We start from the raw sequence: 14,935 nt of genomic DNA, 5'->3' as shown, positions 1-14,935 counted from the left end.
GGACTTGGGGGCGGCCGCCATGGAAGACGCCGTCGTGGGGGACGACGCCGAGCCCGGGGGCACAAGGCTCACCGCCAGCTTCGAGGACTGGCCGGATGATTTCGAAACCGAAGTCGCCCCGCGTCGCCAGCCGACGGCCGACCATCAGGGCGCGGGCTCGTCCATCGCGCCGGCTGCCGGCGGCGGTGCACAGAAGCGCCGGGCCGCTTCAGGCCTCTTCGGCAGTCGGCCGAAGAAGTCCAAAGCCTCCACCGCGGCAACCAAGTGAGACGAGGTGGCTGCGAAAGCGGCCCGCTTCTGCAAGGTGGTGAAGCAGCCTCAGGCGGTCTCAGCGTAAGTCGTCAATTGCCTTGTCGCATGCTCTTCATCATTCTCTTCTTGTTCGAGCATTCTTCTTAATTTCTTCCACTTGCTGGACAGGGCGCCGCTTTCCCTTGAGCGTGGTCCGGGCGGCTCCGTAGTTGGGCCGGCTGGAGGTTCTTCAAGCTCCCGCCGCGTGGACCCCCGCGCCGACCTCAGGGAGGCCACAAAGCGGAACGCCCGTGAAGCGCGGGAGGAGCGCGAGGCAGCGGAGAAAGCGGCCGCCCAGTCGGCGAGGGAGCAGGCCGACGTGGCAGCCAAGGCCCAGATGGAGGCGGCGACCGCGGTGACGGAGGCGGAGGGTTCGCGCAACCAGCCTCCGCTGCTCGCCATTCCCCTCCGAGCTATGGCCCCCGACACCCCATTGCCCTTGGCGGAGGAGATCGTCCAAGACCCGCCGCTGATGGAGAGGGGGGAGGACCCCGTGGCCTTTGCGAGGAAAGCGCCGCCAGCAGCGCCAACCAGAGCGGGCCAAGGCGGCCAATCGTCAGCGGCGCCAGAGGGGCCGACCGGGGGTGAGCCGGGGAACAGAGCCGGCCTCGAGGTGCAGCCGGCGACGGGCCGGCGCGCAGGGGGAGGCGCCGCTACGCCGGAGTTGCGCCGAGTCGCGGGCGCAGGCCAGTCGGCGGAAGATCTGGAGGCGGCCAGCACCGCCACGTCCGAGTGGACTCCCAGCGGGGGGACTGGCGAGCTGAATGTGGCGGCTCAAGGGGTCCGGAGCCGGCTGCAAGCTCAGGCCGCCCTGCTGCAACAGTTCACCCAGGAGTTCCTGTCGACACGAGCCACCATCCGGGTGAGTCCTTCATTCTTGGCCGCTTTGCTCTCTTAATTTCTTCCGTGGAGGCGCGTCAGCGCACCCATTGGGTGTATTCCCCGAGATTCGGGCCGACTGCTGCGCAGTCGGGTCGAATCTTTCTTGATGGCTACCTTATTTTTGTCTCTTGTCTGAACTTCCAGGAATATCACAACCTCCATGCTGCCGCCTTCAACTCCCAGGCTCGGGAGTTGAGCCGGAGGACCGACGACCTGGCCGACAGCCGAAGTAAGTACTCGATCTTGTCTGTCTCCTGTGGGGGCGCGTCAGCGCACCCACTGGGTGTAGTTCCCGAGATTCGGGCCGACTGCTGAGCAGTCGGGTCGGATCTTTATTGACGACTCTTTTCTTATTGGTTTTCTTTTTCTTTCTCTTCAGGGGCCAACGCCGACTTGAGGAAGGAGCTCGGCGAAGCGAAGGCCGCCCTTCATACCAAGGATGCCGAGTACGCTGCCTTGGTCCAGGAGCGTGATCGCCTGGCCAAGAAGCTGGCCGACCAGGATAAGAGCCACAAGGCGGCCCTACAGACGACGCAAGATAGCGAAGCCGCCCTGAAGGCAGAGTATGAGACCGTGGCGGCGAGCTGGGCTGAGACCCGGCGAGCCCTGGATGAAGGCTTCGGCCGGATCGAGGATTTGATCGACGGTAAGCCGCCTTCCTCGCCCCTCTCCTGCTCCTTGCCGCCTGGGTCTTTGGCTTAACTTGAGCTGCTGCTTGTTTTCTGGTGCAGACTACTTCCCCGGCTACTCCTCCTTTGCCGCCCAAAGCATCGAGGCCCATCGCGAGGCGCGCCGTCAGGCGGGGGCCAACATCGCGCCGGATGCGAACCGGACGCTTGAGGAGCAGCTCTTGGCTGTCCAGGCGCGGTTGCAGCCGACTCATCGGATGCTTCGCCGGCTCCAACGTGCCGGGGCGCAAGTGTTGGCCGCCCTCTGGCCCGGCGAGACGATCCCCCGCACTCCAAGCCGGACTGCCGACTGGCTGGAGGTCACAGTTGGTCGCTTTGAGGCTTGGAAGGCGTTGGCGGCCCGCCTCGGAGCCGGGCGGGCGTTGGAGTTCGTTCGGGCTTGGTACCCAGGGCTGAGCCTGGACCAGCTGCGCACTTGGCGGATGGAGGCCGACGCGGAGCTGGAAGAGGTGAGGCCGGCTATCGCCCAGCGGGCTTCAACGATCGCCGAGTGCACCGACATCAGCGTTTTTGCACCCGAGATCGATGATGACGGTGTTGCCCAGCCGGAGGAGTGGTTCGGGCTGAACCCGGCGGTGGGCGAGGACTCGGCGGAGGAGATCGCCTGCAGCGACGAGGGCGAGGATGACGAGGAGGAGGACGGCGAAGACGTCGAGCCGGCTGGTGGAACAACCGGCCGACCTCAGGCCAACCGTGCCTCCAGCAACGAGGCGCGTGGAAGCGCGCCTTCTGCGGGAGGCGGTGACCAAGCCGAGGTTCGCCAGCCGGCCGCTCCTTCAGCTGGCACAACCGTCTCCGCCAACCAGCCCGGCTCGTCGGTCGCTCCGCCGGCTTGACCTGCCGTCCTTATTTTTCCTGCTTGTTGTCTTTTGAACAATCTTCATTAAGTTTTTGCAGTTCCACCCACTGGGGGTGTATCCAAACTATGTTGAATGCTGGCCTCTCGGAGGTCTTTTATGTAAATATTATTACGTGCATGTTTGGTTTCCATTCGCGTATGCTTTTTATCCTTAGGCTTTTTCCTTTGCTGCCTTCCCTCTTTGGGGAGGCAAGTACTTGAGCTTTCTTGAATTGAAGTGAAGTGAATGGAAACCAGCCGGCCGGCTACTCTGGTAGCCATTCGGCGGTGGGAGAAAAACCGGCTTTTGTTATATTAGTCTGTTAGTCTCTAGCCGTTTTCGTGTGGGCGCCCGTTCCTGCCTTTAACTCTTGCCAGTCGGACAGCCGGTTCTTCGAACTGCGACTTTTGGCAAGAGAAAGCTTGGGAGCCGGCACACTACTTGTCTGACAGTGGGTAGGACTTCTAATATAACTCCAGTCGGCCAGTCCCTGGGCCGACTAGTCGAAACCGGTGCCGAATGGAACAAGTAAATGAAATGCAAAGTCATAAGCATGATATTTTTCATTCATAGATAAGAGATGGCAGTCCCCGAGACCTCCTCGGGGGGCCTATTGTCTCGTACTTAATACAAAAGTTAGCGTGATACATACTGCATTTCAACTGTGTTCCATGGTCGTTCCGACTCCTTGCCGGAGTCGTCTCTCTTGCGTGCCTTCGGCTTCTGTGCGTTGATCAGGTAGTAGGAGTCGTTGCCTAGAGCTCTGCTGATGACGAAGGGGCCTTCCCAAGGGGCCGAGAGCTTGTGCTGGCCGGCTGTTCGCTGGATCAGCCGGAGCACAAGATTGCCCTCTTGAAAAGATCTTGGCCTGACCTTCCGGCTGTGGTAGCGAAGCAAACCCTGCTGGTAGATGGCAGACCGGCTGAGGGCTAACAGCCGGCTTTCCTCCAGCAGGTCTACGCCGTCTTCTCGTGCTTCCTTGGCCTCCGCTTCAGTGTACATGGTTACTCGAGGCGAGTCGAACTCGATGTCAGTTGGGATGACCGCCTCGGCACCATACACAAGGAAGAAAGGGGTGAAGCCAGTTGACTTGTTTGGTGTAGTGCGCAGACTCCAAAGGACAGCCGGCAGCTCATCGAGCCAACAGCCGGCTGAACGCTCCATAGGTACGACCAGTCGGGGCTTGATGCCGGAGAGGATGAGGCCGTTGGCTCGCTCGACCTGGCCGTTTGACTGCGGGTGGGCGACGGACGCTAAGTCCAGCCGAATACCTTGGGCTGCGCAGAAACGTGCCAAGGCTCCTTTGGCAAAATTCGTGCCATTGTCGGTGATGATGCTGTGTGGCACGCCATACCGAGTTGTTATGTCTGCGATGAATGTTACAGCAGTCGGCCCATTCAGCTTCTTGATTGGCTTTGCCTCAATCCACTTGGTGAATTTTTCCACGGCGACGAGCAAATGCGTCATGCCGCCGCGCGCCGTCTTGAATGGGCCCACCATGTCCAGTCCCCAAATGGCGAAGGGCCAGGTGAGGGGAATGGTCTTGAGTGCCGAAGCCGGCATGTGTTTCTTGGAGCTCAAAAGTTGGCACCCTTTGCAATATTTAACTAATTCCTTGGCGTCATCCAAGGCAGTCGGCCAAAAGAAACCATGGTGGAAGGCTTTGGCGACGAGTGATCTTGAGGCCGCATGGTGGCTGCATTCTCCTTGGTGAATGTTTCTGAGGATTGCAATGCCCTTCTCTTGCTCGACGCATCGCTGGAGAACTCCAGTGACACTGCGCTTGACGAGCTCTCTGTTGACGATTGTGTATGCTCCGGCTCGGCGTTGGAATTGTCTTGCCTCTGCTTCGTCAGCCGGCAGATCTTGGTTTACTAGGAAGTTGACGATGGACTGAGCCCATGACGGAGCCGCGACTTCTCCCACTGCCAATGTGGCTACAGCCACCAGGGTGGGCGGGCTGGGTGGTGAAATGCTGGAGTCGGCCGCTGGCTGTTGTGCTGGTGCAGTCCCCGGGCCGGCTACCGTAGTCCCCGAGCCAGCTACTGCAGTCCCCGAGCCGGTTGCCGAAGCCCCCGGGCCGACTACTGAAGTCCTGGGGTCGCCCGCTTGGTTCTTCGAGCCAGACCCGGCCGCGTCGGGGTCAGGCGGCACGAAGATGGAATCGGACTCTGGAGACAGCTTGATGGACGGCTTGAGGAGACATTGTAGAGCGACGCCGGTTGGTATTGCTTGCTGAGTGGAGCCTATTCGAGCCAGGGCATCGGCTGGCTCGTTGTCGGCTCGCGGTACGTGGAGGAACTCGCATCCTTCAAAGTATCCACTGAGTTGTTGGACCAGGAAGCGGTAGCTTTCCATATTTGCGTCCTTGGCGTCCTAGTCGCCGGATGATTGCTGGACCACCAAGTCCGAGTCGCCATAACATAGGATCCGGCGGATGCCGAGTTCCTTGGCAAGCCGGAGCCCGTGTATGAGCGCCTCGTACTCGGCCACGTTGTTGGAGGCGGCAAAGTGAATTTGCAGTGTGTATCTGAGCTTGTCGCCCTTGGGAGAGGTAAGGACGATGCCGGCTCCCAAGCCGGTGCGCATCTTGGACCCGTCAAAGTGCATGCGCCAATGGGTGGAGTCAGGAGCCGGCGGCAGGTACTGGGTCTCGGCCCAGTCGACGAGGAAGTCGACCAGTGCTTGGGACTTGATGGCGGTGCGGGGCTGGTAGAAGATCGTGTAAGGGGCCAACTCGATGGCCCATTTTGCCACCCGGCCGGATGCGTCCCGGTTGCCTATGATCTCGGCCAGCGGGGCGGTGCATACGACCGTGACGGGGTGCTCTTGAAAATAGGGCTTCAGCTTCTTGGCGGTGAAGTACACGCCGTAACACATCTTCTGGTAGTGCGGGTAGTTCTGCTTTGAAGTGCACAACACCTCGCTCAAATAATACACCGGCCTCTGGACCGGCTGGGCTCGGCCTTCTTCTGGGCGTTGGACTACGATGACGGTGCTGACCACCCGGATGGTTGCGGCAATGTAAAGGAGCATGGGCTCTTTCTCAGTCGGCGCCGCCAGGACGGGCGGCGTGGCCAGCATCTTCTTCAGCGCGTGAAAAGCTTGGTCGGCCTGGTCGTTCCACTCGAAGTGAGTGCTCTTCTTCATGAGGCGGTAGAGGGGGAGAGCCTTCTCTCCGAGCCGGCTGATGAAGCGGTTCAAGGAGGCCAAGAATCCGGTGAACTTTTGGATGTCTCAAAGCTTGGTGGGGATCGCCATTCTCTCGATGGCCTTGATCTTCACCGGGTTGCATTCGATGCCGCGTTCGGAGACCAGGAAGCCTAGGAGCTGGCCGGCTGGCACTCTGAACACGCATTTCTCGGGGTTGAGCTTGATTTGGAACCGGCGTAGGTTCTCAAACGTTTCCTTGAGGTCTCCCAGCAGAGTGCCGCGCTTCTCCGTCTTCACCATAATGTCGTCCACGTAGACGTGAGCGTTTCTGCCGAGTTGCTTGAGGAGGCACTTCTGCATGCAACGCTGAAAAGTGGCACCGGCATTTCTTAAGCCGAATGTCATAGTCAGGTAGCAGAAGGCCCCAAATGGCGTGATGAAGGCGGTCTTCAGGCGGTCGTCCGGATCTAGCTTTATCTGGTGATATCCTGAGTAAGCATCCAAGAAACTCAACAGCTCGCATCCGGCCGTGGAGTCTATCACTTGGTCAATCCTTGGCAGGGCAAAGGGATCTTTGGGGCAAGCCTTGTTGAGGCTCGTGTAGTCTATACATATGCGCCACTTGTTATTCTTCTTGAGCACAAGGACCGGGTTGGCGAGCCATTCTGGAAAGAAAACTTCCATAATGAAGCCGGCTGCCAGAGGCTGGGCTATTTCCTCTCCCACAATCCTGCTTTTCTCCTCCGACAGTCGGCGAAGGGTTTGTTTGACTGGCTTTGCGTCTTCTCGGACGTGTAGTTTGTGCTCGGCGAATTTCCTCGGAACACCCGACATGTCCTTGGGGGGCCACCCAAAGATGTCCCGATTCTCACGGAGGAAATCGGCGAGCTCGCCTTCCTATTTGCTGTTCAGGCTTGCCCCGATGACAGCAAACCTCTCTAGATGCTCGGGGTAAAGAGGTATCTTCTTCGTCTCCTTGGCCGGCTGGAAGGATCCTTGGGCATCGTGCTCCTTGGGGTCGGGGGACACGGCTGACTGCTTGCCGGCTATGGCCACGACTCGGTCCAGCATCTTCTTTTCTTCGGCAATCACAAGGGACTCGGCCAGCCGGCTGCTGGCTGTCGCGCACTCAGAGGACTTCTTGTAATCGCCGGCTACGGTGATGACGCCTTTGGTGCTCGGTATCTTCATCTTGAGGTATGCATAGTGGGGAACTGCCATGAATTTGGCCAAGGCAGGTCGGCCAAGCAATGCATGGTAAGGGCTCTCCAGGTCCACCACTTCAAACCAGATCGCTTCCCGGCGGAAATGCTCCCTGTCCCCCAAAAGTACATCAATCTTGATTTTGCCAATGGGGGCGCATGACAGGCCGGGTACGATGCCATGGAACACTGTTCGAGTAGGCATGAGCTGCTTCGTCTTGACATTTAGCTTCTCCAAGGTATCACGGTACAGGATGTTGATGCTGCTCCCGCCGTCTATCAGCACGCGGGAGAAGCGGCAGCGCGTCTGTCCGTCGCGAGGGTGGCTTCCAGGACCAACGCATAAGAGCCGGGAGACGGCATCACCTCTGGATGGTCGGCCCGGCTCCAGCTGATGGGCTTTTCTAACCAATGCATGTGTCCGACGGGGTTGGCAGCGACCATGCTGACTTCCTGGTGCTCTCGGCGTTTGCTGCGCCGGTCTTCGGGCTGGCTCGTAAAGACGATGTAGGTTGCTTGCTTGTCAGGGAACTCATCATGCACGGCTCTGACTGCGGGCCGAGCCGCCGGAGGCGGCGGAGGCGGAGGCGGCGGGCCGGCAGGCGGAGGTGGCGCGAGCCCCTCGCCTTTGGAAATTCGGGTGAGCCAATGGCACTTTCGGGTTGTGTGGTTGGACGGCTTCGCGCCGCTGTGGAACTTGCAGGGGGCGTCGAGAGTTTGCTCGTAGGAGAAGGCCGGCTGCCAAGCCGGCCGGCCGCCCTTGGGTTTCTTGGGCGCGGGCCGCCCTTCAGGCGGCACGTCTTCAACTGTGGCCACCTGCCGACTGGCAGGAGGCGGTGCGGGGCCCTTGCGCTTGTGGTCGTCCGGGTGTCTGCGTCGGCCGGGATCCCCAGCCGGCGTCTTGGGCGCCGGGTTGAGTACTTTTTCGGACGCGTCTACCCGAAGCTCGGTCTTCATTGAGGAGTCGGCGGTCGCATATTTGTCCGCTATGTCCAGAAGCTCGTCGAGGGTAGTCGGCTCGTCGCAGAGAAGCTTGTGCTTGAGGAGGGTACCTTCTCGGCACCCGACTGTGAAGTATTCTATGGCTTGCACCTCGTGCACCCCCTCGCAAAAATTGCGGAGCTCGGCCCAACGCGTGAGGTAGTCGCGAGTGGACTCGGCCGGGCCCTGTACGCACAGGGAGAGCTGCTTGGGCTTGGGGGCCCGCTTGTAGGTGCTGGTGAAGTTGCGGATGAAAGCTTCAGTGAAATCTAGCCAGCTGTTGATGCTGAGAGGCTTGAGGCTGTTGAGCCAGGTCCGCGCCGTGCCTTGCAGCATGAGGGACACGTACTTCACGGCAACGCGCCGGTTGCCGTTGGCTATGCTGACCGCCGTGGAGTAGTTGATCAACCAATCTTCCGGCTTCACGGAGCCGTTGTACTTGAGCGTGTCTCTTGGGAGCGAGAACCCTTTGGGGAAAGGCTCGTCGCGGATGCGGGGGCCGAAACAAGGCGGGCCGACATCGTCTTCTTCTTCCAGCGCCAGGGATCGCGCCAGGCGGTCGATCCGATGGCGGGCATCGTTCTCGCCGACTCCTTCGCGGCGACCTAGTCGACCGCTGAGAGTCGGGTGTGCCACTGGCGGCAGGGTGGGATATCTCTCTCCACGGGGTCAAGGCGGAGGCGGGTTCCCCCGCCATTCCATGGCTCGGGGATGGCCGTCCGCGTCTCGCTCGATGGAGATTCGGGTCCGGCTTCGGCTGGGCGGCGCGCAGGTTCTCGAGTGGAGTGGCGTAGACTGGGCGGTCGACTCCTAGTGTGTCGGCGATGACGGCACCGCGTTGCTTGACAAGGCCGGCCCGGCTTGGCCTGCCCGGGGCCGGCGTGCCGAAGGCGGCGCGGTCAGCTTCGCGCTGGTAGGCCTCTGTGAGGCGTCTCACGGAAGCCAGCCTCCGGCCCTCTGCAAGGAGGGCGAGGCGGCGTGCCTCCAGTGCTTCGTCATCAGCATTAGCCGGGAGTGGGGTGGACAAGTCGTGGGCCGCCACGTGCGGGACGTCGTGGGCGCTCTCGCCGGTCGAGCCGCCGTGGCCGATGACCATCACTTCGGTGGTGACGGTATCGCGGCCGTCGGTCCGAGGAAGCGGGTCGTTGTAGATCGCGATGTTGGTGGGGAAGGTGTCGAAGGAGGCCGTGTCGGAGTCGACAGGCATCGGGTCGGTGGAGCCAACCGACTCCAGATCCACAACGGGCTAGCTGGAGACATGGAGCTGGCCGAGGAGGTTGCCGAGGTGATCGGTGCCCGCATCGGAGGCGAGCTCGTCGGAGATGAGGGTTTCGTCGGGGAGATCGGCGAGGCTGCTCGCCGCGCGGATGCTGGTGACGCCTTGCAGCGCGTCGTGGCAAGCGCCATCGGGCGTGCCGGGCTGGCTACGCTCGCTGGAGGAAGAGGGTTCCTGTCCAGAACAGGTCTCCGGACGACGGTGCACCTGGCCCCACGGTGGGCGCCAAATGTCGGGTGGTAGGTGCGACATATGCCAACGGGTGGCTTATCATTGTGGGAGCCAGTAAGACGTCGCCGGTGCCTGGAAACGGGAGGAGGCGAAGACATGCACGCCGGCGAATCTTACCCAGCTCCGGGGCTCTCCGTGGAGATAACACCCCTACTGCTGCTCTGCGGGGTCTCCGCATGATCACTAGATGAACAAGTAGCTACACAATGCTCCTTGAGCTGTTCGGTGGGAGGAGGAAGAAGGGCACGGCTGGCTTGCTTCCCCTCCTTGTGTGTGTCTAGATCTAGCTGAGGGTCGAACCCTTTGCATGGGTGCCCCGCAGGGTTTATATAGGCCTACTCCCCGGGGGTACAATGGTAATCCGACTAGGCGCGGGGCCCAGCCGTCTGTGACCGCGCTCGCCGGCTTTTGCGCCGACTGCTGGGGCCCGCCGGCTGGTGGGTCCCGCCGGCTACCAACTCCTTGGCAACAGGCAGGCCCCACTGCCAAGGGTCTTGTCGATGGCTAGTTACTGTTGCCTCATCCTGATGACGAGGGCTTCGTCGAGGTAAGCGTGGCTACAGTGCCGCCGTCCGGCGGGCGATTACCGTAGCCTTACCGCGTCTTGTCTCCTTAATGGGGCGTCTTCTTCGAGGGGGGAAGCGAGCCGGCTGCGGGGAGCCGGCCCCGTCTCGGGCCGACTGGGTGAGGCCAGGCCGCCTTCGGGTGTCTCTCTGCCCGAAGGGGCCCACCGCCCATGGGCCGTACTGGTAGCCCGTCGTGGATGACATCAGGGTCAACATGGCAACAGTGCCGCGCCGTACGGGTCATGGCCACTCCGTACGGCGCACTGTGCCAGGCGTGCTCCGGGATTCGGGGGTGGCAGGCTTTACTATAGGCACGCCCCGTCTCATCGCCGCTAGGTGGATGCAAACTTTGAGGGTACGGTCTCGACCGCTTTATGGGAGCCGGCTTCTTGGAGTCGGCCTCCTCATGGCCGGCTTCTTGGAGTCGGCATCTTGGAGCCGGCTTCTTTGAGTCGGCCTCCCATGGTTTTCTTCATGAGGGGTAAAGTCGGGCCGCCTTCTTCGAGCTGGCCTGGGTGACAGACAGCAAGGGGAAGGCGGCCCCACGTCTTGGATTCCTGAGAGCCGGACGGGCTCGTAATTTTTTCAGAAGGGGCAGGGAAAGCCGGCTAGGCTACCCATGGCTATTTACTCCCACACCGAGTCTGCATACAACCCTGCATGATTTACTACCTAAGCTATGCTCTATTATAATTGTTGATTAGAGTTATTAAACTCCCAAGAGTATATGAAATGGGCATGGCTGTACAAAATTTATACATAAGCTATACCCTGTTCCCGGAGTTGCAGTCATTAGGTTGAGAAGGAACAAAACCAAATGAGATGCCTGGTGCATAGTTTTCTAGCTGAGAGCCAATCAGTATGGCATCTACATCTATGTTAGGAGGTACAATCTGCAGTTTTATGTATGATTTGGACAATCAGCCTCACCAATCATGTTTTTCGTATCACTGAAGAAAAAAGAAGGTTACAACACAAATAGTTTTTTCTTTTGCTAGTAGCAACATGAATCAAAGCTAAGAAGACCGTAAAGATCAAAGGACCTCACTGTGATTCAAAAAGTCACTGGATTGTATATCGCCTTATCAATATTTGCAACCGAAAGTTGAGAGCATTGCTCAAATGCGGCTCCCATATGCTTCTGTACAAAGGACAAGTATGAATTTTGATCCCAATCAATATTTGAAAACAAAGGCAGGATATCGGAGAATGCTAATAAAGTTCCAAGCATCCAGTAGATGTAGTTCACCTGATTTTCCAGTAATATGTTTTTTGTCCCCATGATGTTATATCCAAACTGTGTTCCTGAGCCGCAAAATACCAACCCCTGTTATCATGTGTTGCAAACACATAAAAGTTCCATCCATGTATAACTCCGAGCAAAAGCAGTTTGTATGACAGGAAATGACATGTTTAGACAAAGCTCTAACAAGCACTGCGTGCACAACACACTAAGCCGGTGAGACAACAGAACGAAATCAACTTACCCATTAAATAGATAGAGTAGGTCGTCCGCACTATATAGACTTACCAAATCAACTTAACAACTTACAAAATCGACACCACGCTTTGAGGACAATCTGCCCTGTATGGACAGCTTTGGCACAGGTCGTCCAATACACACATCTTTGGCACAAGTTCTCTATAAACATATGTAAAAACAGCCTTGATCACCGTTGATACAAGATTCTTAATTAGATCCATCTAAATTATCTTTCTCAGTAGTTCTTAGATTACAAGAGACCTATAATAAAACAAGTAGTACTCCTAGTTCCTTTAGTGATTTGAATCCTCACAAGTTGCAGCGATTAGGTTGAGAAAAGTAGCATTGAGAAAGGAGCTGCACCATTCCTACGACCGGGCTGGGAAGAGCCAGAAAACACAAATCAAAGATTACTTGCAAGAAGAACAACATTATCCCACGCCACCATACATCACAAATCATAAGCTAAATATAATACATGGATACGCCTGCTTACCCTCTAGACAGTGATCTCAATCGGTGTATACGTTTCATGGGCGGAAACTGGTCTTGGCCTTGGATCTTTGTGAGCCACGGATGACCCCGTCGCGCCGTCGCCGGCCGACGGGGACGCACCGGTTGGGGCAACAGCTACAGCAAACCACGTCGGCAGGCCGCAGTGGTGCATTCGCATGGCGTCTCTGCTCACCTGAACGTCGGGCAGCAGCAATGCAGCATGGACCGGGGCGAAGCAGACGCGCATCAGCATTCAGCAGCGGAGGAGGGAACCTACTGGCTTATCTACCTCTCAATCAGGTCGGCGGCCACGCGCTCGATGGGGCATTCGGTAACTTATAGCTACAGCAAACCACGTGCTCGATGGGGGAGGGAGGCGTTGGCGTACCTGCGGCAGCAGAGGAGGAGAGGCAGGCGCGCGATGGGCGGCGGCTCCGCGGCTCCGGCTCTCCGACGGCGAAGGGCGGCAACCTGCGGCGTCTCTACCCCGGCGCGCGACGGGCGGCGGCTTTGGCTCTCCCACGGCAAAGGGCGCGATGGGCGGCGACTTGCCGGCGGCTCCTGCAGCGAAGGGCGGCGACCTGTGGCGGGGCTCCCCCGGCGCGTGAGGGGCGGTGGCTCCGGCGGCTAACGGCTGCAAGAGGAACAGCGGGGCGGCGAACGGCGCGGGAGGAGGAGGGGGCGACTGGGGACTGGGGGTCGTGCGGGCGGGAGGAGGGAGGAGGGGGCGACTGGGGTCGTGCGAGCGGGGCGAGAGGTCGTGCGAACAGTTTTTTTTTGAACGGCTGGGTGGGTTAGCGATCGATTAGTAGTTTAACGCGTGGTTGACAGCGTTAAACATAGAATGATTAAGGGCCATTAGATTTTGATGATGAATGAATATGATTGTTTGGATCTGCCCTTCTCTTTCTTTTGGTAGTAGATATATGCGGAGCTTATTTTATAAGCCGGGTATACTTTTTCTCACTCTCGGCTTATATGTCCATTGTCTTTGCGTGTTTTCTTCTTTTAATACTCAACATATAGGTGCCGAGAACCCATGAATTTATGCTTGGCTTACATCCAGATACACGGCAACTTAAGTGAGAGGATCCTGGTAATGGTATTTTTTTTGTTTGCACCCGTACAATGTATGATCGTTGACGGAAAGGGACGCCCTACTATTTGATAGAGACATGAGATACAACTCACCGGTGATAATTATCGGTATGCCAAGCAGCTGATTTACGGCGAGGAAACAGAGCTGATAAAGCATCATCGCCTTCCACAACCAAACAATAAAAACTACACAAATCTCGTCGGAATCGTAGGATTTAAATTCCCCGTGCGAGGTTCCACAACCAAACAAGAAAATCTACACTGACTTCGACAACCAAACTGATAAAGTAGAGCTTGTCGCCGGGACGGTCGCCGGCCGTGGACATGGCGGAGAGCCTGCTCGTCCTGGGGATTATCCCGCCCGCGCGCCTCAGGTGCTGCGACTGCTGCGCCGCGGGGGACGGCCTGAGGGCCCTGCTGGCGCACTGCCGGCTGTTCATTCGCTTCGGGCCCAGACCGCGGCTGGACGGCGGGGAGGCGGGCTTGCTGCTGCCGGCGGCGGCCGCCTGCTTGCGCGCCTTGTGGAGGCTGCACCGGAACGAGCCCGGGTGGTTCGTCGGGGAGCACGTGCAGAAGCGCCGGCTCCTAGTACAGGACGGGGACGAGCCGCTGACGGGCTTGTCCGGCGAGTGGGTGGCGCCGCCGCCGGCGAGCTTGACGGGGGTGGGTGAGGCGGAGCGGCAGTTGGGCGTCGACAGCACTGGCCCGCTGGACCGACTAGCAGCCGCCGTCTCCATGAGAGATCGAGGAGCCGGCGATGGTTTGGGTGTCACTCTGCGTGGTGCAGTTGAAGTCGGGTGCGTGGAGGGTATGGAGGTTCGGGTGTCACTCTGCGATGGTTTGGGAGACTGAGAGTTGTAAACCTGAGTGAAGCGGGTTGGCCTGAATTTATAGAGACGAGCTTCAGTAGGCGAGATTTTTATAGAGACGAGTATCTAGGACCTGAAGGACGTGGCGCGCGAGCAGACGGCAGCGACTGTGGGATCGCCTCAGCTATGCTTGAAAAGCGGCCGACCTCTGGAATGCATGCACGGGAGCATCGGTGTTTGTGGAGTACGCGGGAAGGAAGTGATCGTGGAGCCGGCGATGGTGGCAGAGCGCGTCGTGATCCGGCGGCTTTTGTTGCTACTGCTCTGCGTACGTCTGGCTCTCCTTCGATTCTGGTCGACCGAACGATCGAGACATCGCCGTCTCTTTCACTGCCATCCGTTTCTCTGTCGCGTTCTTTTTTTCTGTCTTGTGTGCATGGGCGCAATTTACTGTGAACTGCAGGGTGTCGAAAGATCATCATGATCGACAAGCCGTCCTCGGAGACTTAGCTAATCCTCACAGATTTAATCACGGCAGGCTTTAAAAGCAGCCGTGTGCTGCTGCGGTGACCCTGGCCATGTACGTGCAGCCGGGTGGCACTCCACACTTAATCCGAATTGGAGGCTGAGATCATGGATCCTCTCACTTGATCTGTCCTAATTTAGTTTATGTTGTTATGTTGTAATGCACAATTATACAGGGTCTGACTATGGGTCTATAGCCACCTGAGCCTTGTATGTTCTTGTCGTTATGTTGTAATGCATAATTATGCGTGATTTGACTATGGATCTTCCTATTTATCATTTGTGGAGAAACTTTATCAGAGAGATATTACTGTATTTTGTCCTGATGCATAATTATGCGTGGTTTGACTATGGATCTTCCTATTTATCATTTGTGAAGAAACTTTATCAGAGAGATATTACTGTATTTTGTCCT

At 58.2% G+C, this 14,935-nt stretch overlaps 1 protein-coding gene across 1 annotated transcript; it reads right to left on the bottom strand.

Moving 5' to 3' along the window:
• Positions 1-13,304: 13,304 nt before the first annotated feature.
• Positions 13,305-14,022, bottom strand: LOC119316218. Its single transcript, XM_037590532.1, has one exon. The coding sequence runs from the start codon at positions 13,921-13,923 to the stop codon at positions 13,402-13,404; it is 522 nt and encodes a 173-aa protein (XP_037446429.1). The 5' UTR covers positions 13,924-14,022; the 3' UTR covers positions 13,305-13,401.
• Between the last annotated feature and the right edge of the window lie 913 nt (positions 14,023-14,935).

The sequence above is a fragment of the Triticum dicoccoides genome, chromosome 6A, assembly GCF_002162155.2.
Source record: "Triticum dicoccoides isolate Atlit2015 ecotype Zavitan chromosome 6A, WEW_v2.0, whole genome shotgun sequence".
NCBI classification, from domain to species: Eukaryota; Viridiplantae; Streptophyta; class Magnoliopsida; order Poales; family Poaceae; genus Triticum; species Triticum dicoccoides.
This window is presented reverse-complemented; position numbering and strand designations above follow the sequence as displayed.